General features: G+C 52.9%; 1 protein-coding gene and 1 long non-coding RNA gene across 9 annotated transcripts in view; one reads left to right on the top strand and one right to left on the bottom strand.

Moving 5' to 3' along the window:
- The window catches only part of Ptpn3 (protein tyrosine phosphatase non-receptor type 3), a 119,908-nt gene extending 103,846 nt beyond the window's left edge, over positions 1–16,062 (bottom strand). Inside the window, exon 1 of one of the 4 annotated variants that reach the window (XM_040738059.1) lies at positions 15,954–16,062. In XM_040738059.1, the coding sequence (XP_040593993.1) occupies positions 15,954–16,050 (97 nt within the window). In that variant the 5' untranslated portion in view covers positions 16,051–16,062. Of the gene's footprint in view, positions 1–14,362; positions 15,332–15,636; positions 15,720–15,953 lie in introns of those variants that run through there. The other 3 variants (XM_040738044.1, XM_040738047.1, XM_040738051.1) reach the window with 3 other exon arrangements.
- On the top strand, positions 118–6,096 carry LOC110343711. 5 transcript variants are annotated; one of them, XR_002386026.2, is made up of 4 exons: positions 118–517; positions 1,712–1,857; positions 5,471–5,511; positions 5,709–6,096. It is a non-coding gene; the product is annotated as an uncharacterized LOC110343711 (long non-coding RNA). The 5 variants fall into 5 exon arrangements; XR_005873937.1 differs by having other exon boundaries at positions 5,244–5,511; XR_005873930.1 differs by having other exon boundaries at positions 5,471–6,096.
- Positions 16,063–27,775: the final 11,713 nt, after the last annotated feature.

Genomic DNA, 27,775 nt, shown 5'->3' with positions numbered 1-27,775 from the left:
TAGCAGCAACCCATTCCTCCTCAGGAACAGGAGTGCTCGGCCCTGGTTCTCTGGGTGGTGCTGATACCAAACACTGCTCACACAGGCTGGGGGAAGAGCGGCGGGGGGGGGCAGCATCCCAAGGCCTTGCTTAGGAGACCCGATCCCAGGCCGAGGGCCTATCTTCTAAGCCGCAGAGAAGTATGCTCTGGGCTCCCACACTCCCTGTGGCTGCCTCCCTGCTACCCTCCCCTTCCCCCGGCCCCCAGACAATTCACAGCCCAGCTGGTGCTTTCACGGGAGAGGGCCTGCTGACTCCAGACCCCCAGCTTCTTCCCGGCTCAGCCCTGGGTTCTCAAGAAGCCTGCTGGTCTCAGCACTGGACAGACACATCCGCCCCTCCTGAGCTCTGCTTGTGCCCTGCTCTGCAAGGCCTCGGGCATCCGCGAGGTCCTCCTCGGGCCTAAATGGTGGGGTGCAGCAGGTGCTTAGGGAAGCGTGGACCAGGCAGTCTCTGGGAATCGCCGCCTTCAGCGTGGTGAGTACTGAGATGGCCACAGCTCAGGGGGACGGAAAACAGCGCCTTCTGTGGGAAATCTAACTGTGAGGCCACCCTGAGGCATGCGCGTCAACCATCAAGGCGCCCCGCGCAATCTCAAGGGCTCTGGGGGCGCTCCCGACGAACCCCGCCGTGGCCCGGGATCCAGGTCCACCTGTCCCCACTAAGGATCGGAGTGTCGGGGCTGATAGTTCAGCAGGGATGAACGTGGCTTTCCACAGTTTCAGTTAACCTAGAACTAATGAGCGCCGAAAACACAAAATGGAAAGTTCTGGGAGTAGACAACTCACAAGGGTTGTTTTGGCGGGCTCGTTGTTGGGCGGCAACCGCAGGCACGCCCGGCACCCCAGGGCTGCTACCAAGCTACATGCTTTCAGTCCTCAAGGCAGTAAGTTTCATATAACTCTCCGGTGTTTTTCTTAGGACAGGCTCTCGTGTAGCCCAGGCTAGCCTCAAACTGGCTAGCCTAGTCTCCCGACCTCCACACTCCTCGGTGCTGGCATCACAGGCCTGTGTCCTGGGTTTATGCTGGATTCTTAGCAATGGAATCCCGGGCTTTGGACATGCCAGCTCACTACCAACTGAACTACCCGCTCCCCGATCCTTACATATTTTATTTTATTTGTTTTTAGGCAGCATCTCACCGCGTGGCCCAGGCTGGCCTTGAATTCATAGATCTCTACCTGCCCATGGGGTTAAAGGCGTGCGCCGCAGCCACCGCCACCACCATAGCCAGCCACATATCTTTTCATTAAAGCACTGTCGAGTTTTCTATTTTATTTTCAGTTCTTAATCTCTTCCCGTGGGTAACCCGCAAGTTAGTACACCTAGGTACGGGCAGTCAGGAAAATCCAAGGTATACTAGTGTTTAGTACCATATGCTCTAAAGCCCCACTTCCAGAAGGCAAGTTCTAAGCCGCTAAGTAGGTGTGGTCTCGAACCAACGGTCCAGAATCAGAAGGCTCCTATTAGAAATGAAGGCCACTCTGGGCCTGGCAAATGCACGCCGCGATCTCACTGAAGCTGAGGAGGCTTTGCCGTGACCTCGATGCCAGTTCCCTAGGTCTTTGGCTCCTTCCTGTCTGTTGCCAGCTGCCCTCGCCATCCCCGCAAGGAGCTGAGTCCCCACAGTTCAGGCAGCAGGCACCAACTGCAGTCTTCTCCATCCCTGAGGCTGCCGGCTCAAACCAGAGATCCCTATCGCACAAGGAGCAGAGACTGACAGGGGCAGTGCCGGAGTAATCACTGTGTGCAGCTGTGCCGTCGGGGACCTTCATGTGACCTCCTGGAGACGACGGAGTGTCACCATCATCCCTCAGGTAAACAGCCATTAGGGGCTCCGGCGACGACAACGGGGTCATAGGAGGTGTGGGTGGAGTCCGCCAGCCCAGGCTCACACCTGCCTGATGAGCATAGCACCTGAGCACAGTCTGCTCCGCTGAGTGGCAGCTTGGCACTGAGAAAAGGCACGGGCGTTTCAGTGGGCAACAGTCACCTGGCTGGGACTTAGGAGAGGAGAGGGTTGCTGGCCAGGCAAGCAGAGGAGGCCAGAGGGCAGCAGGGAGGGGGGGTCGGGGAGGCAACGAAGTTTGGGGAGTCACCCCCCCCCCCGCCATGCATCTCATTTCCTCACCTAACAATTCCAAGGCCCCTACTTGGAGCTTGAACCCCTCATCCTCCCCACCCCCGTGGAAAGGCCCAAATGCTGTCTGACTCCCAGGTGTGTAGAGCCCCATCTGCTGCCAGCCCAGCCCCCCCATAACCCTCGGTCCTCCAGAACACCCCCACACCCACCCCAGAATCTGCCAGGACATCTGAATCCCTGCAGCTCATTTTTTCTCAATTGAAAACTCGTGAAGCTCAAAAGACAGGTCTGACGGGCCCCTCAAAAGACCCAGTGTCAGACCTGTGTCTCTCTTCTGTTGACTGGCAGCATCTTCCCAGAATGGCACCCCTGCCAAGCGGTCTTCCCACCTGGAATCTTGTTCCTACTCTCATCTCCTCCAAGGAGGCCCTGGGACACTTCTGCTACTCCCACCAACAAACAGCCTTAGAAGCCCATCTCCCTGACATGCTGGGCCCTGGAGGTAGAGCTGAGTAAGAGGGGTGCTCCTGCCCAGGAACCCCACCGAGAGACCCCCTTTCAGAGAAGCTCAACACACAGACCTTCCATACCTGTGGCCTATGGCTATGAAAAAAAAATGTCTTTTAGAATTTCTTTTCATGTCACCAGCGGCAAAGAATCCGCCTTCCTGATTTCAGCCATTTAAGATCAACTTTCTGTAAGATGGAAGAGGTTGAAATTACAACACAAAACTTAAGGATCCTTGCAGGGGCTCAGAGGTTAAAGCGCCAGTCCTGTGAGTATGCGGATTGGAGTTTGGATCCCTAAACTCACAGAAAGAGCTCACAGACATAGCCGCTGCGTGTAACCCCAGCGCTCAGGAAGCAGAGACAGGGATCCTCAGCCGGCTTCCACGGCTGTGATAAAACACCACAACCAAGGCCACTTCTTTTTTTTTTTTTTTTTTTTTTTTTTTTTTGGTTTTTTGAGACAGGGTTTCTCTGTGGCTTTGGAGGCTGTCCTGGAACTCGCTTGGTAGTCCAGGCTGGTCTCAAACTCACAGAGATCTGCCTGCCTCTGCCTCCTGAGTGCTGGGACTAAAGGCGTGCGCCACCAACGCCCGGCCCAAGGCCACTTCTAAAAGGAAGCATTTAATGTGGCTTATGACTTCAGAGGGCTAGAGTCCATGATGTGGGACAGAACGCAGCTGAGAGTTCCACACCTTGATCCACAGCCACAGGTAAAGAGAGAGATCACTGGAAGTCATAGGAGCCTTTTGGAGCCTTTTGGAGCCTCAAAACCTAACCCCCACGACACACCTCCTGCAACAAGGCCACACCTCTGAATCCCTCCCAAGAAGCATTCCCACTAACTGGGGACCTACCATTCAAATCTAGGGGCCTATGCAGGCCGTTCTCCCTCAGACCACCACACCAGGCTAGCCCTAAGTAAGTGGTCACGTCAGGGTTCAGTGAGACCCTACCTCTATAATAACTAAAGTGGTCAGTGATTGAGGAAGACACCTGACATCAACTTCAGGCCTCCGCATGCACGCTTGTGCACGCACATACAAACACACAGGCACAAACCCCTACACGGGCGCGAGTCGCATGCATACACACATGCACACACACACCCACGTATGCACGCACGCACGCACGCACGCATAAAGAACTCTTGCGAACTAATAGCCTGAAAGTGAGCCTGCAATGCCTTCAGAAACAGGCCCACCCCGGAGTCTACCTGGTCTACAGAGTGAGTTCCAGGACAGCCTCCAAAACAATACAGAGAATCCCTGTCTTGAAAAACCAAAAAAGAAGGCAGGAACACTGACAGAGTGTTGGGGGGAAGCTGGTTGGAGAAAGGGGTGGGCGAAGGGTTGTGTGGAGAAAGACCTGTGAGGTGTGACAGATAAGGTCTGTCCGGGGCAGCTACGGGGACCAGGGAAGGGTTCCTCCTTTAAAGTTCTTAGCCACTGGAGGACTTTTTTTTCTTTTTCTTTCTTTGCTTTTTTAAAAAAAATGTTTATTTATTTATTGGAGACGTGATCTCACTATGAGGTCCTTCCTGGCTTGGGACTTACCATACAGACCAGGCTGGTTTTGAACCAACATGCCGGAGAAGGACTTGGAGACTTGGAGACGGACACACACACACACACACACACACACACACACACACACACACACACACACACACGGAGATGCTCCCGTGGTGACACACACATGTAGACCAGAAATGTCCAGTGCTGACCAAGTCAGAGGTTCACACCTGAGAGCTAACACAGGAAGGGCCCCCAGGACAGGGAGAGAAGAACCTGAAGCAGTGGGGGGAGCCAAGCAGACTGGGGCGGGGTGGGGTGAGGCGGGGATGGGGCGGGATGGGGCGGAGCAGGGTGGGGCGGGGGCAGGGCAAGAAGGAGACCAGCGATGAAGAGGTCCTATCATAGAGAGTGTCTCCCACTTCGCCTCCACTCACAGTAGAAACAGGCTCACATAAGCAGGCCCTGGTTTTCACAAGAGAACAGTCCACGGCCATCACAGCAACCGCAGCATCGGTTAAATGGCAGGGTGTGGCCGCTACATAAATGCCTAAATAGTCACCTGAGAATGCAAGTTAATCGAAGACCTGCCACCGCCGCCGCTGCCAGCACTCCAGGGCCTCCACTGGTATCAAAGTCAAAAGGCAGAGCGACCCACTTGCCCATCAATGGACAAAACACACAAAAAGAGTAGTATTCGGTATTTTAAAGGAGATACCAACGTATGCTACAAACACGGGTGAAGCTGGATTTTGCTTTTTGTTTTGATTTTGAGATTTTTGAGACCTCACTCTGTAGCCCTAGCTGTCCTGGAACTAGTTCTTGTAGACCAGGCTGGCCTTGAACTCACAGAGATCCGTTTTGGGAGCCGCAGAGAGAGACAGGCGCTGTTTAAGGAAGCTGTCACTCAATGGGAGTCTGTTCCCAAGTGTGAGCTGTGAAGTTCTGTGGATGGCAGTGACCACTGCAAAATGGTGCAAATGCATTTAAAACCATTTAGTGCCCCTAGCCTGCACACTCAAACACGGCCAAATGGAAAATTCTAACCTCTACTATTTTCACCACCTTTTTTTTTAAATGAGGCCTTTCCCTCATTATAGGGGCAAACAAACAAATCTGAACTGGAGTTGAATGGTTAAGTCTGTGCATGAGAGATGAGGACCACTCTTTCCCAGTTTCTGCTGACTGTCTCTCCAGGATGCTTGGTGGTAAAGGGAGAAGTTGGGCAGAGACCTAGCGGGAAGGGGGCAGGGCCTTTCCTCCTCCAGGGGGTGATGGGTTGCAAAGAGTCCACAGCAGAGGCGTTCATTTTTCTCTGACTTTGCAGGACAGAAAGCAAGAGCCGGAAGATGGAGACGAGCAGGGAAGGTGAGGATGTCCCTCCAAATGCCTCCAGCGTGGCAGGGCCAGAGGCGGAGGTGGTGTGGGTGACCTGGAGAAGTGAATCTTGGGGAGAATGCGGAGGTCAAGGCCGGGGCGCAGATTTCTGAGCAAAGAGGGACCACACCGGGGAGCCAGCCGGCTGCAAGGCCTGGGCTAGCATCTTCAACCGTCTCCTACCCTAGCACGGCTCCTTGGAGGGCAGTCTCTGACTCGGTGACTTCCATAAAGCCAGCAGCAATGAAAAAAAACTCATCCGGCCCACCACAGATCTGAGTCAGACCAACAGAACTTGGAGAATATGGCCCAGGAGCCGAGTTGTACCAGGTCCTCCAGGAGATTCCGATGTTCTGAATGTGAGAAACACAACCACCGACTATATATATGATATATGTATATATATAGATAGAGATATAGATATATATGAAAATGAAAAAGAAATCCCACCAGCCTAATAGCGTCTATATAAAAGAACAAGAAATGTCTAACTGCTCCAAAGGCAACAGCAAACTTAACTTGCCGAGTAAGAGAGATGCCAAAGGCCATTAACAAATAATAAAAACATACAGTCCATCTGACATGCCTCATTGGCACGAAGCTAAAAAAAACACACCCAAGACCTGGGGGCTGGGAACTCTGAGAGGTGGGTCCCGGTCTCTGCTATGTGCCCGAATGCCCGCGAGAACGCCAAGTCCCATTAGGACCCCCATCTATATGAGAAGGGAACAAGGTAAGGTTGCCTTAAGGTCCCCCGACGTTCTGACACCGTGACATTTTTGTCCTGTAAAAGGAGACTCAAAGCTAAATGCTTTTGCCTACCTGAGCCTGGGAAAGAGACATTTTTTATTTTTTTACTTATGTAGAAGTTTTGTTTTGGTTAACGTTTCTGTAGTCCCGAGGTGTTGAACCCACGGCCTCGAACGCGCCCAGCAATTTTTCTGCCAGTGAGTCACTGGCCCAGCCCTCTTCTGGAACTCTTTCATCTTGGGGTCCAATCGTGCTTCCCTAGATGGTGCGTGTTCTTGAAGCCCACCTGGCTAGCTTTTCACATGTCCATCCCACGATACTCCCGAACCCACGCGTTCTGGTTGGTGAATGCGAACAAGGGGCGGGGAGGGCTGTCTGCATGGACACCGGAGCCTGCCCTGCCCGGTGCGCATTTGACACTGGGAACCTAGGCTTCCTGATAAACGGCCCTGGACTGACACTGTCGCTGGGATCTTTCTAGGCTGGCTCCCTGCCTGGTTTCTCGGCATCCAAACCTGTCTGCACCTACCGGGCATGGGACAGTCAGCTGCTTGTGACCAGGTCCCCAATGCCACCTGTTTGCGGGCCTCTGCCCAGGACCTGGTCACGGAACGGAAGCTGGAGGGATTGCGTTAACCGTGCGTGGTTAGGGGAGGAAACCCTGATCTGGTGAGACTGCGGGCCTCCTGCTCTGCCTGGCTCACGTGTTCACGCGTCTGGCCTTGGGATTCCACTGGAATTTGCTCGGTGTGGGTGGGGTGGGGGCAGCAGGCCTGGCGCTTTAAGGTCGCAAACCTGCCCTGCCCCTCCATCCGATCTGAGTCTGCCGTGAGAGGTTCCAAGCAAGAGAGAGAGCAAAGTGAGGGCTGTAAAGAGACCGGGGTAGGAACGGTTTGGGAGGGGCACATCCAGGAAGAGGGTGATCACAGGGGTGTGGGACCGAAGCAGGGGACACGCAGAGCCCCTAAGCACTACCAAGAATTATCAGTGGTTTTTCGTCTTCATTAAGATGGAGGATTTCTAGCGATCGAGCGTGCGTGCCTGCGTGTGTGTGTGCGCGCACGCAGGCGCGGAGGGGGTGTTGTTAGGCTAGTCTCATCGCAGCCTCACAGTCACAACTGATTAACTTGGAACACATACACTTAATGTACCCAGAGCAGTCCCTGGCCAAGGCCTGCTGATCAGTTATTAACAACACAACCTGTCACTCTGAAAACGTTCTTGTTTGGGGTGATATCTCAAGCCCCAAATTCAGAAGACGTCAAAGGCGCAGCCGGAGAATGCTGTTCTTGAGGTGGGGGAACCTCAAGAGTGAGCCTCCTTCCTCATCAGGTATTCTACTGGCCTCTCCAGGATACCTGCCAATCCTTTACTGAGGTTGCCTGGGCCACCTTTTTGGGGTGTAGGGCTGTGATAAAAATAGCAGCACTGAAACTTATTTATAGCGACGTTACAACGAACAACACCGACAGGCCTCAGCAACGGCGAGGGCTGGGAATGAATGCAGAGAGCCGGGAAACCTGCTTCACTTTCCAACGTGTGACTCCCCTCCACACTCATCAAGCGTTTACTAAGGACCCCGGGCTGTCCGTGCACCGCGGCTGACTTTAGGGACACAACAGTGAGTCACACAGAAAGGCCCAAAAGTTGAAGGACTGACGAGTGCATGGCAAAAATGCCAAGGTCACAGGTTACGCTGGAGAACTGCTCTCCCTTAAATCACCCTAACAGAGACACAGCACCTGGGGCATACCACGCACTGAGCATACTGTGAAAGACATCAGTGAGGCAAAGGACAAGACCTAAGGCTTACAGACAAGGCAGCGGCACCGTAACTATTAATTTTGTTGGGTCTGAAAGGTACAGGGGTGGAGGAGAGGAGTGGGGGTGACACGCCCAGCGTAGAATGCTCGTCTAGCAAGCAAGAGGCTCTGGGCTCTGACGGTACAGAGACTGGACGCCCCGGCTCACACCCGAAATCCTCAGCTGCACAGAAAAACTGAGGCCGGCCGGGCAGTGGTGGTGCACACCTCCAGCGCTCGGGAGGCAGAGCCAGGTGGATCTCTGTGAGCTTGAGGCCGGCCTGGTCTGCAGAGCGAGTTCCTGGACAGTCAGGGCTGCCCCTGTGTCAAAAACAAAAACAAAAACAAACAAATAAAAAATAAAAAACCAAACAAGGGTCTGGAGAGATGGCTCAGAGGTTAAGAGCACTGATTGCTCTTCCAGAGGTCCTGAGTTCAATTCCCAGCACCCACATGGTGGCTCACAACCATCTGTAATGAGATCTGGTGTCCTCTTCTGGCCTGCAGACAGACATGGAGGCAGGATGTTGTATTCATAATAAATAAATAAATAAATCTAAACAAACAAACAAAATTGAGGTTAGCAGGGCCTCCATAAGACCGCATCTCAAAACCAAAAAGGAGAAACCTGTACAATGAAATATCCTTTTTTCTCATACATAAATCTTTCTACACACACACACACACACACACACACACACACACGCATGAACGTGTGTGTGCAAACGCATCTGAAAACATGAACTCGCAGGACAGACTATGCAGCAGAAGGGGGGGGGTTAAGGTGAGCAAAATCCGAGTGTGTGGAAGGTTGTAGGCCTGTGACTTCTGCACTCTAACTAAAGAGTAGGAGAAAAGGTACACTACAGTTATGCCAAAGGATGTGGCCGCTTTCAGGAAATAACTATACTAGGGGGACGAGCCTGTCATTGGCCCCCAGATGGTTTGAGGAAAAAGAAACAATGCACACAGAAGGATATGATAAATGGGTCAGAGTGGTAATGGGGGCTGGGGAATTTCAGTGAGAGGACATGGGAGTTCTTCGTGGCATTCCTGAGACTTTTATTTAAGTCTGGTTAGGTCAGAATGAAGTTAAAAACAAAGCTCGGATGAGGGAGGGAGGGAAAGATCTAGCCTGACTTGGGCAGCTGAGTTCCCAGCCCATAAGGGGACGCAGGTACTCCTACAAAATACTACACTAAGCAACCGCAGAAACAGCCAGTGTGGATGCGGGGCCGTCAAGGTAAGGCTGTGGCGGACTGTGCATTCCACTCTGAAGCTCAGGGCTGGGCTGAGCTGGCCTGGGCGGCAGGAAGCCATTGGCTAGCCCTGTCAGCCCCAGGCTGCAGGACCACGAGGCGGAGGAGCTTCAAGCCCAGGCGCCATCGGGGCCACGGAAGAGCTGAGACTGGACAGCTGGTGACGTGTGATGCCCCCGACTCTGCAATGCTCTACAACCGCCGAGTGAGCGCGCCTTCACCTGCCAGCCAGACACAGGGAGGGGACGCAGTGGTAAGCGGGGTGGGGATGGGGCGGGGGGGTCAAGCTGTGTGTTCCCAGAGTGGGCAAGGGCTGGCTGCCAGGGAGCTGGGCCTCTCTGGCGTGGCCCTCAAGAGCTGACTCATCTAAGGAGGTGGGTACAGAGGCCAGGGCTCCACCCCACGCCCACGCCCATCTCGGTTCATAAACACAGCACGCCACCGGCCTGTCCTCCAGAAGCTGAGTCTCCCGCCTTCCTTCAGTGGAAGGAAGGGAAACTGTGGCCTTGACTTGGGAGTGGCCTGCAAACAGCAGCAGCTCAGCGGTGACTCCCAAGAGTCCCATACCTAAGGGAGGGGGGACTGTCGCTGACCCAGACATCAGTGGCTCATTAGCTCATTCAAGAAAAGGCTGTTGTAAGGAGGACCCCAAGAGAAGAACACATGATCCCCCGAAGAAGGGGGGATGGGGGGACAAGAACCCCTGAGCAAATTGGGAGCCAGGGGGAGAGAGAGGAGGGAGGTGGGATGGGGAGATGGGGAGAAGGGGAGGGGGGGAGGAGAACAGGAGGACTGAGGTAGGGGAGGGATAGGGGAGGGCAAGAAAGGAGATGCCTTGATGGAGAGAGCCAGCATAGGTTTGGAGAGAGGTCTGGCACTGGGGAAATATTAGGGGATCCACAGGGATGACCCCAACTAAGAAGCTAGGCAGTGAAGGAGAGTCTGCCTTTGATGCCCTATGATGAGACTGATGACTACCTTGGTTACCATTCCTAGAGCCTCCATCCAGTGGCTGATGGAAGCAGACACAGGCACCCACAGCTAAACACTGAGCCATACTCCTGGAATCCAGTTGTCGAGAGGGAGGAGGCATGAGCAATGGAGCCAAGACTGTGCTGGAGAAACCCGCAGAAATAGTTGACCTGACCTAGTGAGAGCACGGAGACCCTGGTGGTAAGGCTGGGGAACCAGCATTGGACTGAGCCAAGCCCTCTGAATGTGGGTGTCAGCTAGGAGCCTGGGCAGTCTACGGGAACTCCAGTGTTTATCCCTAGAGCATAAATGGACTTTGGGAGCCCATTCCCTATGGAGGGATACTATTGCAGCCCAGATAAGGGAAGGAAGGGCCTGAGCTCTTCCCCAAATGATGTGAAGGACTTTGATGGTGCCCCCCCCTGTGGAGGACCTCACTATCCCTAGGGGGTGGGTTAAGGGCTCTGTGGGGATCATGGGAGGATGGGAAGGCAAGGGGATGGGGGGATTGATATGTAAGTAAGGTTGCTTCTTTAAAAAAAAGCCTCTTTAAGTGAAATGAATGATGATTTTCGCATTTCAGGCAAAAAAGTCAGTCTAGGGGGCAGACGTGGGTTCAAGTCCCCACCACGCTGCTGCAGGGCCTCCTGGGAAGTCACTGTCATCTCTGAGCCTTGAAGTTCAATGTGGAATGGGAGTTACTAAGAAGTCTTAGAGGCAGGGAGGGTGGACCCCATGCTTCAGCCCTAGAGGCAGCACTGAACATGCATTACTGCAGCCAAGCTGCACCCGCGTCTGTTAAATCATGTGTATACTGACAGTTTGCGGAGGGGCTTCCAGAACTATCCCAGTTCCAACTTTCCACATACACCATTAGAGTGCCTCAAAAATGCCGCTCCCTCCACATCCAAACACCCCCCGCCAAGCCTCCTCTTACAGACAGAGCGCCTGCTCCTCTCCGACAGCCTTTTTCATGGGGCAGAGCCCAGTCTTTGGTTCAGAAAAGAAACCACCAGCAGAGCCCTGCTCACCCCAGCCTCGGGGAGAACAACCCGTGGCCACCAGGGCTCTCTGTGATCCTCTGATTTGGTTAGCGGCCCAGCAGGCACTTCCGTTGGTACAGCCGGAGATGGCAAGCCCACTGGGAGACACGTGGAGGAGGGTAGACAGATGGGTTCAGCCCTCACCTGCCTTCCAGACAGCCTTCCCTGGGAGGGGGCGTGGCTAGGGAGTGGCTTTGGGGCCTAAGGACTCCAGCAGCACCTGGTGGCCAGGAAGGGACTTATTAATTTGGAATGAGAGACACACATGCCCTGAGGCATCTCTGGTACAAGGTACTCCCGTGCCGAGGGAAGAAGGAAAAACCAGCACTTAGCCTTACACACGGCGGCGAGGCCTGTCTTACTCAGCAACTAGGGAGCACCCCAGTTACTCAGAAGGCCAGCCACCTTGGGGGCGGAAGGCAAGCGGTAAGCAAGGGCTGGTCCCTGTGTATTTCCTGGCAACCATCCAAGGTGCTTAATAATGACCTTCAACTTGACAGGATCTCCAGTCACATGGGGGAGGAGGGGCCGACTGCCAGGCATTTCCTAGAGCGGTTTAATTAAAGTGGGAAGGACACTCATAATGTGGCTGGCATGACCCCCCCCCGGGGGTGAGGGCAGACTACATAAAAAGGAGAAAGTGAGCAAAACATCAAGTGACCAGATTAACTGAAGCTCTCGAGGTCATGACTTTCCTGCCACAATGAACTGTGCGACGGGGGCCGGGGTAAAGCCCTCCTTAAGCTGTTCTCATCGGGTATTCGGTCAAAACGATGAGAAAGCTAACACGGTACGGATGTGTGGCAGCCACCCTTACTAAGGCGTGTATCTACCTTGAACCTCCTTGAAAGCAGTGATGAGACAGGTCAGCAGACAGACAGACAGACAGACAGACAGACAGACAGATACACACACACACACACACATACACACACACACACACACACACACACACACACACACACACACACACACACGGTCTTCAAAAGCCCGCGAGGCACACCCTTTCACAGCCCAGTTCAGCTTCCAGTTCTGCAGCATTAGGGCCTGACACACAGCATAGACCTAATAACAACAACAACAACAAAATCTGCATCTGTTATTGGACCTGCACTGATGAGTGCCTTGGGATAACTCGGTAACTTGGAGGGAGGGGTGGCTTCAGGTGCAGCAGAAACGCTAGGGATGCAAGACCTCTGGGGTCCTGGAAGTCAGGGCCAGATGGAAAACTTCAGCCAGGGGACTAAGAAGAGCTTCATCAAGTCTCCTCCACCAAATGGTAGGGAGGCCTCTGTGATATCAGAGCTGAAGTCACTGGGCCCAGACAATGGCAACGCGCTTACGATCCAGCCCTTTCTCGTCGCCGGCAGTCTGGGGGAAGGCGGCAGAGGACTGGCCAGCCAGGCCCACCAGCCCGGCCAGGCTATGGCGTGTAGAATACCACCAGGACTCCAACCTCGTCAGAGCCTGTGGAGAGAAACCGGGCCAGGCTTTGCTTTCCAGGAACTGACCGACTGGTGCAGGAAGCTAAGCCCTGCGATTATGGTCAAGAGAGGGGACCACAAATCACCAATCCCTTCCCAACATGCTGGTCCCTTGAAGGGAAACAGGGTGTCCCACGTCTTCTGGTCACTCCGGCGGGTCATTCTAGAAAACAAGTGCCCCGTGTGTTCACAGACCTGTGTGTGGCTCAGAAGGCCACAGTGTCTGGTCTCACGAGGCCTTTGCTGGCTCACATATACGCGTGTCTTGCGGGGTGGGGAGCGGGGTCACAACACCGTAAGTAAACCTCCAGCCAACAAAAACTGAGAGCAATTGCCACCCTAGGACTGAGACTGAATACCAACCCAGAGCTCAGCACTTCTTCCTGGGATAAGATCTGCCTGTGACCTTGCCTCTCTGGCAGGGAGTTGAGACCTCAGCAAGCGAATTAAAAGCTATCCTACCTTTGCTATGAGATCAGCCAGGTGAAATGAGGGCTTCAAGCTGGGATCTTGGATTTAGCTCCCAGGTAAGCTGGGAGCCCAGAGCCACACTAAGAGACCTGGCCTCAGCTGAAGGGAAGCAACACCAGATTCCAGGCTGGGGGTGGGGGGAGCGGCCTGGCCCCATTCACCATGCTTCCCTGCCCACAGCCCTGTAACTGCCAAACAGAAACACAGCTGCTCAAAAGGCTCGCCTCAGCTCTTCCAAATGCCTTCAGCAACCCGACCTCCCGTCTGCCATTCATGTCTAATTTGCATAGCTAGTCTTTGGAGGAGAGGACAAATCCCCAGAGACAACCCAGATCAATAGAGTATTAGGCACATTTTTTTTTATTCCATTCTAACTCTCGACAGATTGGTATTCCATTAACTGTATGTGGGGATTTATTGGAGCGCTCATATACCAGAATATTTAACCAGAATGGCCTACTCCCTGTCAGATAATAGCTTACTGTTGTTAATTTTCAACTAGTCAATCTCAGGAAGGCCTGCGGTTTCCAATACAGTCTAGGTCCTGATTTAATCGTCAGGAAAGACATCCAAGTGAGATCTGGCCATGCATGGCAGTCTTATCCAGAAGAAAAAGCCCTGCCTGTCCCCAGAACCAGAAGCCTTGGGTTCCTCCATCCCAGTCATGACCAGGACACTTACAGGTGTCGGCTCAGAGCCTCAGTCTCCTCCTCTATAAAATGGGAGTAACACCACCCTCCGAGGGAGAGCTGTAAAACCGAAACGAGATGTCCATACACACCGCACAACTCTACGTACGAGGTAACTAACTGCAAAGGTTCGCTATTATCATAAAAAGTCCCAGGCGGAGTCCTCAGATAGCCTAGGCTAGACAAAAAGCAGAGGTTATCACAACTGATCCTACTAAAAGGGGGGGAACATGTCAACCCAGACAATACACAGTGGCACTGCTGGCTGGCACAGGGAGAGGGCCGCGGCAAGAACCGACTGAGCAAAGACCAGGGAGGCTGGTGTGCGCCCTATAATATGCAAGGGGCACCCACCACAAAGAAGGCACAAACCCGCTGTGAGAAGCCGACAAACCCTGATCCAAGTACTTAAGGTTAGGCATGGGAGCTCTGCAGCACCGGCATCTTCCCAGACAGGCTTTCCAATTCGGTCCGTTTCCACATTTGCAAGGCGGGTCGTCTTGCAGAAACAGTTCTTTCTGTAAGTGGGGCCCGAGTGTCAACTTCTGGAGTTTCTCAACTCCGGACTGCCTTTAACCGAGAGGCTCTCTGCTCCCCGCCGCTCTGTTGAGTTGCTTTTCCAAAGCCTCAGCAGACGTTCTCTCCGGGGCACAGACACAGGCTCCGAAGATGCTTGCCTAATTCTAATTTCCTGACGAAATGGGAGCCACGAGGGTCTCTAACTGAATTAAAATCACATCACGCCAACTGCTCGCTTGCTTTGTGCCGGGCACAGAGCCAAACACCTCCACATCATTTATCCTACTTAATCCACCACCACCAACCAGGCGAGGTGGGCATTATGACTGCCTGCGTGCAAGGGAGGAAATGGCGGGTCAGGGAGGTTAAACGATTCGTCCAAGGTCACCAGCTGGCCAAGGTAAAGAGTCCAACTTGAACCCAGGTCTCGCGTTTCCTAACCACAAGCTCCCTGCACCTTCATGGAACACCCAGGTGCCAACTTGTCGTAACTTCCCATGAATTCTTTCAAAGGCAGCCCTCAAGTTCGTAATAAGTTTAGGTGGCAGCAACCGGGGCGAGGGCTTCCGGTTCTCTCTCCGCACAACGCAGCAATGCAATGTCACCGCAAGTTTAACAGAGCAGCCACCCGGTCGCCCGCGGAACGGGGCGGATCCGTTTGGCTCTGGAGTTCGTGCCAGGCCCGGGAAATGCCATCTGTGCCAATGGGGAGGCGAATCTGCGCTCCCCCCACAACCTGGGGGGTGAAACTCGGGGGGCTGGGTCCCCGCGGCCGGGCGCCCCCTCGGCTAGGCTGACTACACCGCGGCGCCGGGCCCAGGGCTCAGCCAGACTGGAGCGCACGCCCACGCCCGCGCCGCCGTGTCCTGAACGCCCAGCCCTGCGCCGCCCCCGCTCGCGCCCCGCCCCAGCCCCGCCAGGTGATCCGGGCCTGCGCGCACCCCCACCCCACCCTACCCCGATGCCCGACGTGGCGCGGGGGACCCGGGGCTGCCAGCCCTCCTGCTAGTCCTCCGGCTTGTCCGCCGCGCCCCGGGGCCCGGTGGGGGTGGGGTGGCGCCCCGCGTGTCCCCGATCGCCGCAGCCCGCGCCCCGGACCGCCCCGCGGAGGTCCCAACCGCCCATACCTGCAGCATCCGGGGCGCGCGGGGCGCCCAGGTAGGTCGCGCGGACGGGCGGCGCGGAAGCTCGCTCGCGCCGCGACCTGGCCGCCGTCTGAGCATGCCCAGTGCAGCCCGCGGGCGGCTCCCGCCGGCCCGGCTGTGGCCGCGACGGGCCCGCGCGCGCGGGGCGGGGGTACCCGGGACAGGGGCGGGCCCAGGGCAGGCTTGGGGGAACGCTGCCAGGCGCCTCCGCAGGCCACCTGCCGTCCTCGCGCGGACCTCCTAGACCCCGGGCTCACGCGCGCTGCCATTCATACCTTCAGCATTTACTGAACACCTACTGTGTGCCTGGCTTTCCATGTGTGCATGCCTAGGAATGGCAGGGGCTTGGCGCTCAGGGAATCTGTGAAATGACAGCGAGCTTGCACGGGGCTCCATGGCCGAGCTGGGGGGTCGCGCTGACTCCAGCGCGAGTGCTCCTTGGCTGGTCCTAGGACGCCGAGCGGGTTAACCCGTCCCCGGGCCTGCAGGGCCCCTCGCTGGCGGGCGTTCCTGCCTGCCTCTTCCGCCTCCTCCCACACCTGCCTTCCTGCGCTCTGCGCGCGCCTTCCTCTTCTTCACACCCTCTGAACTTGACTCGCCTCGGGGCGTTTGCACTGCCTTCCTTTCCCTCGGGGTGGGTCGTCTTTTTCCCCCAACTTAGCTGGAGCCCGGCGCCCTCTCACCGCGCAGGTAACTTCCGTAGGAGAAGCCTCTCTGGCTTACCTCTCTCAACTAGCCCTGACCTCCTGGCGCCTCTCCACGCCCGTTATCACCTTCCAAGCCTGTATCGCGTATCCGTTCAACAATTTACTTACGTTCTTCACACTTAATAAATAAGACAAAAATCTCTGCCCGCTTGCTGGGAGTTTGGAAGGGAGCCCCTCTCGCAACAAACAGGTCCACAAACAACGCCCTGTATGAGATGGTAAATTCTTAAGAACCGGGGCGCGGGGGGTGGGGTGGGAGCTGGGGAAGAAGGCTGAGGGGTGGCCGGGTGAGAGCTGGCGGAACAGCCGGATCAGGTGACAGATACCATTCAGTCACGCAGCTACACGAGGAAGCTTTCCTGGGACGGAAAAGCCAGTGTCAAAAAAAGGAGCGCAGGTCTTGCGCCCTTGGCACGGGAAAGAGGGGCAAAGGGGCGGATGGGGTCGGTGACCGGTTGTCTCTCTGGACTTGGATCCCCCCCATAAGGCGCACCTCCCTTCAGCGCCAGTTCGGTAGCCCCGCCTCTCGATAGACCTCGCCTCCAAACAACTCTTGGCACGAACTAAAGACGTATTTGTTGAATGGAGCTGTTAACAGAAGGATGCAGAGATGGGTTAGGACCCTATAGTCGGACGTGGGTGTCCCGAGAACCTTTTGTCCCCAAGGCGCCATGAGGCCCTCGACCATGCATGGCTTAGATCCCGGTCCGGGTCCCCGAGGTAGTGCGCCGCGTCCCGGGAATTCCGACGGAGCCGGGAGTCCCGGGGGGCTGCACTGCCCCGGCCCCGCCTAGGATCGTAGGCAAAACCTGGAGCCACGGCGCTGTGGCAGTACCGTTCGGACCGGCAGGGAGAGCACTGGGCATGCTCGGAGCCTGGGGAGCCCAGCGTCCGGAAGGAAAAGCCTCCTGGAAGGGTTGGTGAGGCTGCCCACTGAGTCCCACCTGGCTCAGCGTTTTGCTTTCCGGCAGGAGTGCTGGGTAACCCTCCTCCCCCAAGCATGGTGGGAAGACCATTCAGAGTCAGCTGACTGCACACTCTGTCCTCCACCAGCTGCTGTGTGATCTGCTACCAGAGCCTTGCGCTCTCTGTGCCCTAAATAATACAAATGCCTACGCTTGGATCTGGGGGCGTGTGGGGATGGGGGGGGGGGGGGGAAGAACGTGAATTTATTCAGTCCACTTTAAATATTCTTCCCCTTGCTGAGGCTTGAATCCAGGGCTTTGCACACCGTAAGTTCGAATCTCTACCACTAGAAGCCTTGCCCCAAGATTCATTTCTTTTTTCTTTCTTTTTTTCCTTTTTGGTTTTTTATGAGACAGGGTTTCTCTGTATTGTTTTGGAGGCTGTCGGTCCAGCCCGGCCTCGAACTCACAGAGATCCACCTGGCTCTGCCTCCCGAGTGCTGGGATTAAAGGTGTGCGCCACCACCGCCCGGCCCAAGATTCATTTCTGAAGTGCCTATCTCAATTATGTCTGTCATCCTCTTGTGACACGGACTGCTAAAGTGAGGCATGGGAATCTTAGCGCTGTTCGGTTTAAAGTTGCTGGAGTAAAACCATTACCTTTTCTCTGCTCATCATTGCTTAAGCAATGGCCTCAGATTTGAGCTAGAAAATAGCTGTGAACCTTAAAGCCCTGAAGATTATTATTAACTTTCGTTTTGTTTGAGACAGGCTTTCTCTGTGTAGCCTTCCTTGGCTGTCCTGGAACTCACTCTGTAGACCAGGCTGGCCTCGATCTTCTGCCTGCCTCTGCCTCCCAGGTGCTGGAATTAAAGGTGTGAGCCACTACCAACAGGCAAGATTTTTTTTTAAATGTGTATTTCAAGTCACCATAACAGAGCCAGGAACATAATAGAAGAAATAAAAAAAAACCCTCCCCAACTGTAAACAAAGCAGATGCTAAAGGGAGGGTAATGATTGGTTGTGTTCAGATATATTCACTGAAGAAATTATTACAACTAGATCTCCCTGGGTCCTTGATATAAGTCAGTGGGAAAGGGCACTTGCAGACAAGCTGACCTGAGATCAGTCAATCCCCAAGCCCTTCGTGGCGGAAGACTGACTCCTACAAGTGAGTTATCCTCTGATCTCCACGTACGTACATACAAAATAAATTTAAAGAAGTCATAGCTTAAACTATCTCTATCAGAATGCTACAACAGGGACACAACAAATGAAAATATTGACAGCAATAAATTGTGAAAAGGGGGCACGGACACACTCACCAAGAATGCCAATAATAGAATTTTGAAGCCAGGATTGGTGGTGCAGGCCTTTAATCCCAGCACTCAGGAGGCAGAGGCCATCGGATCTCTGTGAGTTTGAGGCCAGCCTGGTCTACAAAGCAAGTTCCAGGGCAGCCGAGGGCTCTATAGAGAGTCCCTGTCTCAAAAATCCTCCCCCAAGTAAATAACACACAAAAAATCAATTAATTTTTCTCTTGTGTTTATCTACACTGCTGTGATGAAGTTCAGATGTGGCCAGTGTTTTCCATGAATTCTTTCTTCAATCCTTACAGTAGGTATTTTTTTCCTTTTTTTTTTTATCTCAGTTTCACTGAAAACAATTACAGGGATGGGATTCACAGCTGGGGACAGGGTGGGTTCTCAGTTGGTGACATGCCTGGGGAGGATTTGAAGGCCAGCCCATTGACCTCATAGCGGGGTGTCAGGTTTTATGGTCTGTTACCTTGTGTAAAGGAGCTAGCTTTTGATTAGTGTGTAGAGGAGACTGTCACCTTATTCTGCCTTTTGTGTGCCTCCCCCCCCCCCCCCAGTTTGATGTATTTCTTTAGGTTGTAGATTACTTTTAACATCCTGGTCTCCTGTTACTGTTTCGTTCTTGGGGCCAAAATATTCAAGCCCAGCCTTTTAATCTAGTGCAGATGGACTGACATGATGTTATTAGCCCCAATGACAGGTGACCTTATAGTCTCCGTTGCCCCTTCTTTTGTGAATGGAACTTTGGGATGGGCATGTAATCTTCACAGCTAGCTCTAAAGCAAATGATGCCCAGTAGTAAACAGGACTCTTCTGAACCCCCCCAGAGAATGAGGCCAGGCCCAAAGGGATTCGTATAGATAGATGATGTCCCTGGACAGTCATTTGGGGGTGGGAGGTGGGGACAGGGTCATGACTCAGTGGAGACACATTGTCCACAGACCCCCTCAAGACTCAAGTCTGTTGGGGGAGGGTTGAAGGGAGGTGGGAAGGAGATGGGGAGAGGGAACTGGGACTGACATGTGAAGCAAACTTGTTTCTAATTTAAATTAATTTTTAAAAAAAATTAAAAGACTCAAGGCTGTGATGGGATGTAGAGTAAACAGTCCTGCTGCTGTTTGCTGGAGCAAAGCACCCTGCCCCCAGCAGCCCTTTTGCAATTAAGCGCTAAATTGTTCTTTGTTTTAATGGTGTTGACCCAGAAATCCAACCACTAGCCCCTCCCACTACTACCAACAACAAACCAGGGAGGTGATTTCATGACAGAAGAGATAGATACTCAGCAGGCTAAATGTTCACCATTAGTTAGAGACCAGACTGACGGAGGAGAACACTGTGAACAGCAAGCAAAGTTAGCAGCAGCCCCAGGAAGACACCGTTTGTGCGTAAGGTCCAGTGCCCAACAATGCATAGCAGCAATTGGTTGAGGGCATTAGCGGGAAGAGTTTCCTGGAAAAAAAAAAAAAAAACACCACAGCCCATCATCAGTCACTGCATCAAGACTCAGGAAATCTGGTCATTGACTGAGCGGCAGGGCTCCCCGCTGACTTGCTAATGCTTATGAATTATTTGTGCCTTTAATGCGAGCTCAAGAGGGGTTCCAGAACAGAGAAGGATGGGGTAAGTGGTACTGATGGCGCTCGGGGGAAAAAAAAGAAGAATAAGCCACCAAGCCTCGTGCACGGGATGGCCTCCGCTGAGACCAAAATCGCTGGGTTGAGCCATAGAAGGTTGCCATTGTGAGGGCAGCTTTGTGCACAGAGGAAAAGTAATGAGACCCAACAGTAGCTGGGTCTCACTGTTGCCCTTTAGGGGCGGAGAAGCAGACACAGAAGGTTTCTTGCATGTGTGAAAAAGTCCTGAAGAGTTCACAGGCTCTCTTTTACAACAAGCCTGGTTTCTTCTACTGTCAGGGAAAAAAAAAAGAAACAAACAAATGTTAAAGCTGTCAAGAGAAAATAAATGCAGAAAGAGAGGGAAAGGGGTTACTTGGAGATTACAAAAAGGGAGAAGAAACTTTTCATGGAGGGCCAAGCAAGTCTCTTCCCTGTGGTGGCAGTGGGTAACAGGTCCCTGGCCCAAGAATAAGAGAGAGGAGGAAGTGGTCGGTTTATAAATTGAGAAGTGTAAATCCAGGACCCCTCAAGCCTGGCGCATTATTTCAACTATTCATTAGGTGCCTGCTGTGTGCCGGGCATCTCTCTGCATGCCTAGGAAACACCAGCGGCAGCGGACAAAACAAACAATCTTCCCAACGTTGTGGGTGATGAATCTGGATGCAGGGAGTTCAGGGTAATAATGACAAGCCGTGGGGGTGTGGCTCGGCTGACAGAGGGCTTGCATAGCATGCATGAGGCTCAGTCCCTAGCACTGCAACCAAGTAGGCATGGTGACACCTGACGCTGGTCTGTGATGGATCCCAGCACTTGAAGATGGAGGTAGGAGGTTCCAAAGTCAAGGTTGCCTGGCATAGCAGATCCCTTTAATCCCCACACCCAGAAGGAAGAAGTAGGTGAATCTATGTGAGCTCAAAACCATCCTGGCCTACGTAGTGAGTTCCAGGCCAACCAGGAAAACACAGTGGGACTCTCTCTCAAAAGACAAAACAAAACCAAAAGCCCCACAAAACAAAACAAGCAAAAAAAAAAAAAAGCCAAGCAAACATTAAAAAAAAAACCCACTAAGGTCATCCGCAGCTGCACAGCGAGTTTAAGGCCCTCACGAGGCCTACGGGAGACAACCATCTTATGTAAAATTAAGAAAATTATTTAAACAGACCTGAAGGAGAGGAAGAAGTTATTCACACAGGGTCTGGGAAAAGAATCTTCTAACAGCCAAAGCAGACACTCCTAATACCCTTGAGGGACAGACATACAAGAAGGAAACCTGAGGCCTTGAAGAAATCAGCAGAGAACGAGATGGAGAGCATTGAGGACCCCGGCCTTCACCACCAGCACCAGGAAGGGCTCCGCCCTCCTGAGGTAGCCATTTTCCTGGCAGCTAAATGCTCCTGCCAACACACCCAAAGGTAAATGCTGCTCCTCGTCTACTTGACAATGACCATAGATTCAAATAAGGGGTTTAAAGTCAGCCAGCACCTGTCCCTGAGGAGGTCAGCCGGGTGTGCAGAGCATTCATACCGGGAAAGACAGCGTTAACCATTTCTCTGAGGATGCTTGGACATTCGGGTACTTCTCCCCTCCCCCTGCAGGCCCCTAGGCATGCACCTTAGAACCGACAGAACCAGACCATAATAGGCCCTATGAATTAGCTGCCATTTGGGGAAACAAAAGCATAAATGGAAGGGCTTGTGGGGTCCAGTTCTGGAAACCCAATGCGTCGAGGCTTTGGAAACAGAGACACGAGGAGACATCCGAGGGAGGATGCTGTCATCCTGAGCTATGGCTGCCGGTTTGTTTGTTTGTTTGTATTTGTTTGTTTTTAAGCACTGGCCTGTGATGAAATGGGTACTGTCACTTTCCGGAACCTAGAGAGAAGGGTTTCTCAGATTTCCCAGCCATACCCTAAGGTTTCCTGTCCTCACCAAGCAAAAGAGTAGAAGAGAAAGGAAGGAGAGGTGGAGAGAGGGCGCTCGCCCTTCCAGATGCCAGGCTCCCTGCCCTTGACCTTGTCCCTGAGGCCAATAGCCAGCCAGTGATGTGACAGGAGAGGAGGCAGCCTTGAGGGTGGTGATCACAGGCGTGACGTTTGCTAAGGGGAGTGGACCTTAAAATATGATAGAGTACCGGAGTATGTAGGATACACAGAAGACTGAGCCCAGACAGGTCATTACATCCCAGGAGGGATACAGTCAGTGGGGGGGGGGTTGCACATCTACCTTGTACCCTAGAACATTCTGGTGTCTTCTGGATTCTTGTGCCATGTGATGTATCTTAGTCAATTTCACAATAAAGGCATTGGAGCCGGGCGTTGGTGGCACACGCCTTTAATCCCAGCACTTGGGAGACAGAGGCAGGCAGATCTCTGTGAGTTCGAGGCCAGCCTGGTCTACAAATCGAGTTCCAGGACAGCCTCCAAAACAATACAGAGAAACCCTGTCTCGAAAACCAAAACAAACAAAGACAATAAAGGCATTGGATCTCAAGAGCGAAGCAATCAAGGATTCGTAGTTTTTTTTTTTTTTTTTTTTTTGCTAGACATTTGGCTTCTTGTTTCTGCTGCCCAAGAGCAAAGCCCTGTTTGTTTGACATGTAAGCCTCTGGCTACCTCAGGACACAGTAATGTCGAGGGTGCTGGAAGGCTGCCCTGCCTTAAGCACTCTTAACTCCCCTTGGAAGTTCACATGATTGAAGGGTGGAACGGGAAACAGAACTTTGGACGAGGATGAAAGAGAAAGAAAAATGGCCACAGTCACCTTGGGGTCAGGAACGATGCTTCCCTGACACAGCTGGTCCAGCACTATGGGGGGGGTGGGGAGCTGGGAGGGGGGGGAGAGAAGCCAGTGGGAGAACCCTGATGCCCAGGCCTCCGTGGGATCTCAACATCCAGTCAAAGGAACCACCTGAGAGCTCAAGGCTCGCTTGGCTTCCCTAGTTCATCCCTGAGACGCGCCAGAAACTCGATCTGCGCCCAGAACACTACGCCCCCCCACCTCCTGGTGACATTTCGAGAACAGAGAGTTGCTGCTGGGCCGCCCAGTGCTCTGGTGAACCTCTAGCACCGCGCAGATGACAAATCACAGGATTTCCTCAACTGCGCCCTGGCCGTCCTGCTGGGATGGCTTTTTCGTTTTTTCCATGGGACACACGTCCATTGCATCACGGTACAAACAGGCTGTCCGGCAGTGCCTCTGTAAACATGAGTCACATGCGAATTTAAAGGGCAGCGTGTTCAGCTGGGGGATGGGGAGGAGACAAGGCAGAGTTCCTGAGGCTCACCATCTCCATGTGTGAGAGGGGTGTGGCTTGATGAGGGTTCCAGAATCCTGCCAGCCAGAGATGCCCAAGCGGCGCGAGCTCCGAGGCAGAAGTCACACAGGGGCCTGCCTGCATGCGCGCGTTGCGTTTCTTCATTCCTGACTTTGTCTCCCGTCACTATGACGGAATGCTTGAGTTTGGATGATTTATAGAGGCTTATTTTGGCTGGTGGTTCTAGAGGCTGGGGAAGAGAAGAGCCTGGATTGGGTAGTCCCCCCCCTTCATCTTGTGAAGGTGTTAGCTTGCCCTGTGATGGGGGCCAAAGTGAGGAGTGGGAAGAAACCAGGAAGGGGCCCACCTCGATTCATCACCATCTACGGCTTTTGTTGTTGTTTCCCTTGTTTTTGTTTTTGTTTTCCCCACAGAAGTCTCAAACCAGCCCGGTACTGACTCTTTGTAGCCTAGGCTGATCTTGAATCTTCGCCTCCGTTTTCTGGGTGCCCTGCAGGTTGCAGGCATGCGGTTCTACTGTGTGTAATCTGCTCTTGGCGGTGAGGGGGAACTCATCCCGTCTTTCGGGAAAGTGTCAGTCTTTAGACACCGTCGCTTCTCAGCGTCGCTACACAGTGAGTCAAAAGCTCAACACGGCTTTTGGAGGGAAGGAACCATAGCAACCATTTGTACTTCCCTCGGGTCCTTGATGCCACCCAAGCCTTGGCCATCCCAACCCAAGCATCTCGCTTGCTTCCCCTTAAAGAGTGAAAAAAATCACCCGCATCACCCTTCTGGAAGGACTCTGCCTGCTGAAATTCACGCTGTGTTTAAACTTGCCTCCTCCCTCCCAGATAGTCTCCATTTGCCAGGACTGGGCCAAACTCCTGCCCCAAAGGGTGCCTGGACTGCTCTTCCCTGCTCCGGAATCACAATCTGATCTTCATTTTATGGTTAATGAGCATCTGCCCTTTGGAAGACTTCTGGAAATCCCCCAGCTCTTCCCAATGCCAGGGGCTGCGACTGTTCTTCCAGGCAGAGCTCGGGAAAGGCTTGCTGGTTGTCAGTCACTTTGCCCATTGCTGGTTAGGAGTGTGGGTTCTGGGAACTAAACCCCTGCAAGTTTCCCTGTCCTCTGTGAACAAAGAGTTCTGTTGTGTCTAACAGTTGTTGGTCAGAAAGCCCTTCTGGAGCTTGGCTTCTTGGCTTGATAATTGATTAATCATTAGCTAAATTGAAGCGACGTAGAGAGACACGGTGAACCATATCTGGTAGTGTCCTGAATCTGGGACTGGGTGCCCTGACCGCTCTCAATGTCTCGCCTGTGTGAAGCAAAGCCCCATCCCCTTTCTCCGCAACAGAGTCACCAGCAGGTGAAGGCCACACCCTTTCGTTGTCTCCCCGTATTGCTGAGTAAGCTGTTTCCAAACCAGCTACCAGGGGCCAGTAACCCTCCACTTTCAGGCAGAAGGACAGACAATAACGCAGCCAGTAAAACTCCCTCATGGAAATCAACAGGTAATAACGAGAAGGTGAAAATCCCTCTGTCTCCTGGTTTCAGTTCCGCTGCAATCTAGCATCGAGCACAGTCTCAGCCGCAGGGAAGCTGCCCAACTCTGTCAGCCCCTGTGACAATGTTTCATCTTCACACTATCGGATGAGCACTCCGGCAGCCCTTAGGTCTCTGTAGTGTTGTGCCGTCTGTAGTAACCAGCTTTCTTCGCACAGGCAGGTGGAGGGACCCCCCCTCCTCCCTCATTTGTATTCCCTCAGATTCACACGTTATATTCATTTGTACAAATCTGTCATCCCAACTGTGAACTCTCTCACTTCCTTCCTTCTTATACTCGAGGCCAAGATCGAATCTGTTACTGAGAGTGACAAGTGAATGAATGGGTTTTAATTGGTTGGCCTTATTTTTATAGAGATTTAAGTGTGTGTGTGTATGTATGTGTGTGTACACACATATACATGTGCATGTACATGAGTGCAGGCACACTTGGAGGTCAGAAGCGCGGAGTTACTGCTGGTTGTGAGCCACCTGACGTGTTAGGAACCAGACTTGGTTTCTCTGAAAGAGCAGTCCTTGCTTTCAACCGCTGAGCCGTCTCTTCAACCCTCAGTTGCCTTATTTTTGTTTACTTATTTTGTTTGGTGCTGAAGACTGAACCCTTGATCTTGGCATGCTAAAAAAGTTCTCTACCACTTAACTATGCCCACAGCCACTGAACTATGCTCATAGCCACTGAACTATGCCCAAAATCTACTGAACTATGCTTACAGCCATTGAACTATGCCCAAAGTCACTGAACTATGCCCAAAGTCACTGAACTATGCCCATAGCCACTGAGCTATGCTGATAGTCATTGAACTATGCTCACAACCACTGAACTATGCCCACAGCCACTGAACTATGCCCATAGCCAGTGAACTATGCCCATAGCCAGTAAACTATGCCCATAGCCAGTAAACTATGCCCATAGCCAGTGAACTATGCCCAAAGTCTACTGAACTATGCTCAAAGTCTACTGAACTATGCTCACAGCCACTGAACTAAGCCCACAGCCACTGAACTATGCCCACAGCCACTGAACTATGCCCACAGCCACTGAACTATGCCCACAGCCACTGAACTATGCCCAAAGTCTACTGAACTATGCTCACAGCCACTGAACTAAGCCCACAGCTACTGAACTATGCCCACAGCCACTGAACTATGCTCACAGCTCTAGAGTACCTTATTAACACACTCAAGTCAAACCAATTTTGTTTGTTTTGGGGATAGGGCCTCATAACTTTCAAGCTGCCCTTAAACATATGATGTAGCCAATGGTGACCTTGGATTTCTAATCCTCCTGCCTCTACTTTCCATGTTCTGAGATCACAGGTTTGAAAGACCATGCTTGGTTTATGCAGTGTTTGGGAGCAAACCTGGGACCTGTAAGCTAGGTCATTGCTCTATCAACTGAGCTATATCCCCAGCCCTAAGCTAAGTCTGTTGGCTTATGAAAACTGATGAAGTTTTTTTTCCCATTACGCTAGCTTGAGTGATCTAAAAAAAAAATATACACAAAACCAGCACATATTTCAAATGCCAGTTCATGTGAGGGAATGATTTTCTAACAGTGTTATCTAGATGTTTCTCAAGTTCCCTGGGTTGAGGTCACTCTTTGTAGTTTGTGTTGGGCTCTTGACCTAAACACAGCCCATGCCAGTTATGAGGAAAAGAAAAAAAAGGCCAGCTTTCCATAGTTTGGACAAAAGGGGCGGCCGTGGGAACATGTACAGCTTTCTCCGGTTGTGGTAAAATTAGGAAAAAGCCAACCCAGCCAGGCTGTAGTGCGTGCCCTTGTGGGAAACAGGGACAGACGGGGGGCTGTCAACTGAGAGGAAACCAAACAAGAGGAAATGGGCCCATTCTGAAAGGCGCGTCTCTGCCAGGCCAGCTTTTGCTCATGGAACAGAGGGAGGGCATGGGAGCGACTCATGTGGGAGAAAACTGTCTCTTCAGCCATTTGCTAGGAAACATGGACGCAACCTTGAACACCCCAGTGCGAACAGGGGTAAAAAGCATGGACTCAATCCATTCAAGGGGGAAAAAAACACCCAAGTGAGGACCAAGACTTCCTCTCTGAAATGAGTCATGGTAGCATGGCTGCTAATAGAAATACAGGCCAAGTGACTAACGGGAGATCAAAATAGCGCGGCTCCTTGCTTATTGTGTAACCCGGTTATTGGCAGGGGTTGTCATGGCATGGGACGTTTCTAGTGGTACAGTTTAGCCTCACAACACAGCAAAGCTGCGCTCACAGCGCCGCGTAGTAAACAAAGATAGTTGCGCAAGGTAAGAATGTCTACAAGAGGACCGGCATGGAGGCTCAGCCGGGGAAGGCGCTTCTTGCCGAGCCTGAGACCTGACTTCCGGCCCCAGAGCCCACAGCACAGAGAGATCGCCATGGGGGCACCAGCATCGTCCCTCTCCCTCCCCGCCTCAAAACAAAACAAAAATTTTAAAAGATTCCCCCCCCCATGAAACTTCACCTTTGTCCCCAGGAACATGCGCACAAAACATATGGGAGTATGTCTTTAACGCGGGCGGGCAAGAGCACCGGCCAGCATCTCCTGATGGTCCTTTGGGAGCTCCAGTGGCTACCTGACAACAGCCCAGCCAGGATTCTTACGTCCCACGAGTGAGAAGGAGATCCTAGCATGTCACCTGGATTCCTTCCTGTGGAAATTCATACCGGATCCCAAAGGAAAGACAGGGGACACACAAGAGAATCCCTAGGGCAGGTGCCTGCCAAGACTAACTGGATGCATGG

This window comes from Mesocricetus auratus, unplaced genomic scaffold (genome assembly GCF_017639785.1).
Source record: "Mesocricetus auratus isolate SY011 unplaced genomic scaffold, BCM_Maur_2.0 Super-Scaffold_6730, whole genome shotgun sequence".
In the NCBI taxonomy this organism is placed as follows: Eukaryota; Metazoa; Chordata; class Mammalia; order Rodentia; family Cricetidae; genus Mesocricetus; species Mesocricetus auratus.
The sequence above is the reverse complement of the archived record's forward strand: the minus strand, read 5'-3'. Positions and strand labels throughout refer to the sequence as shown.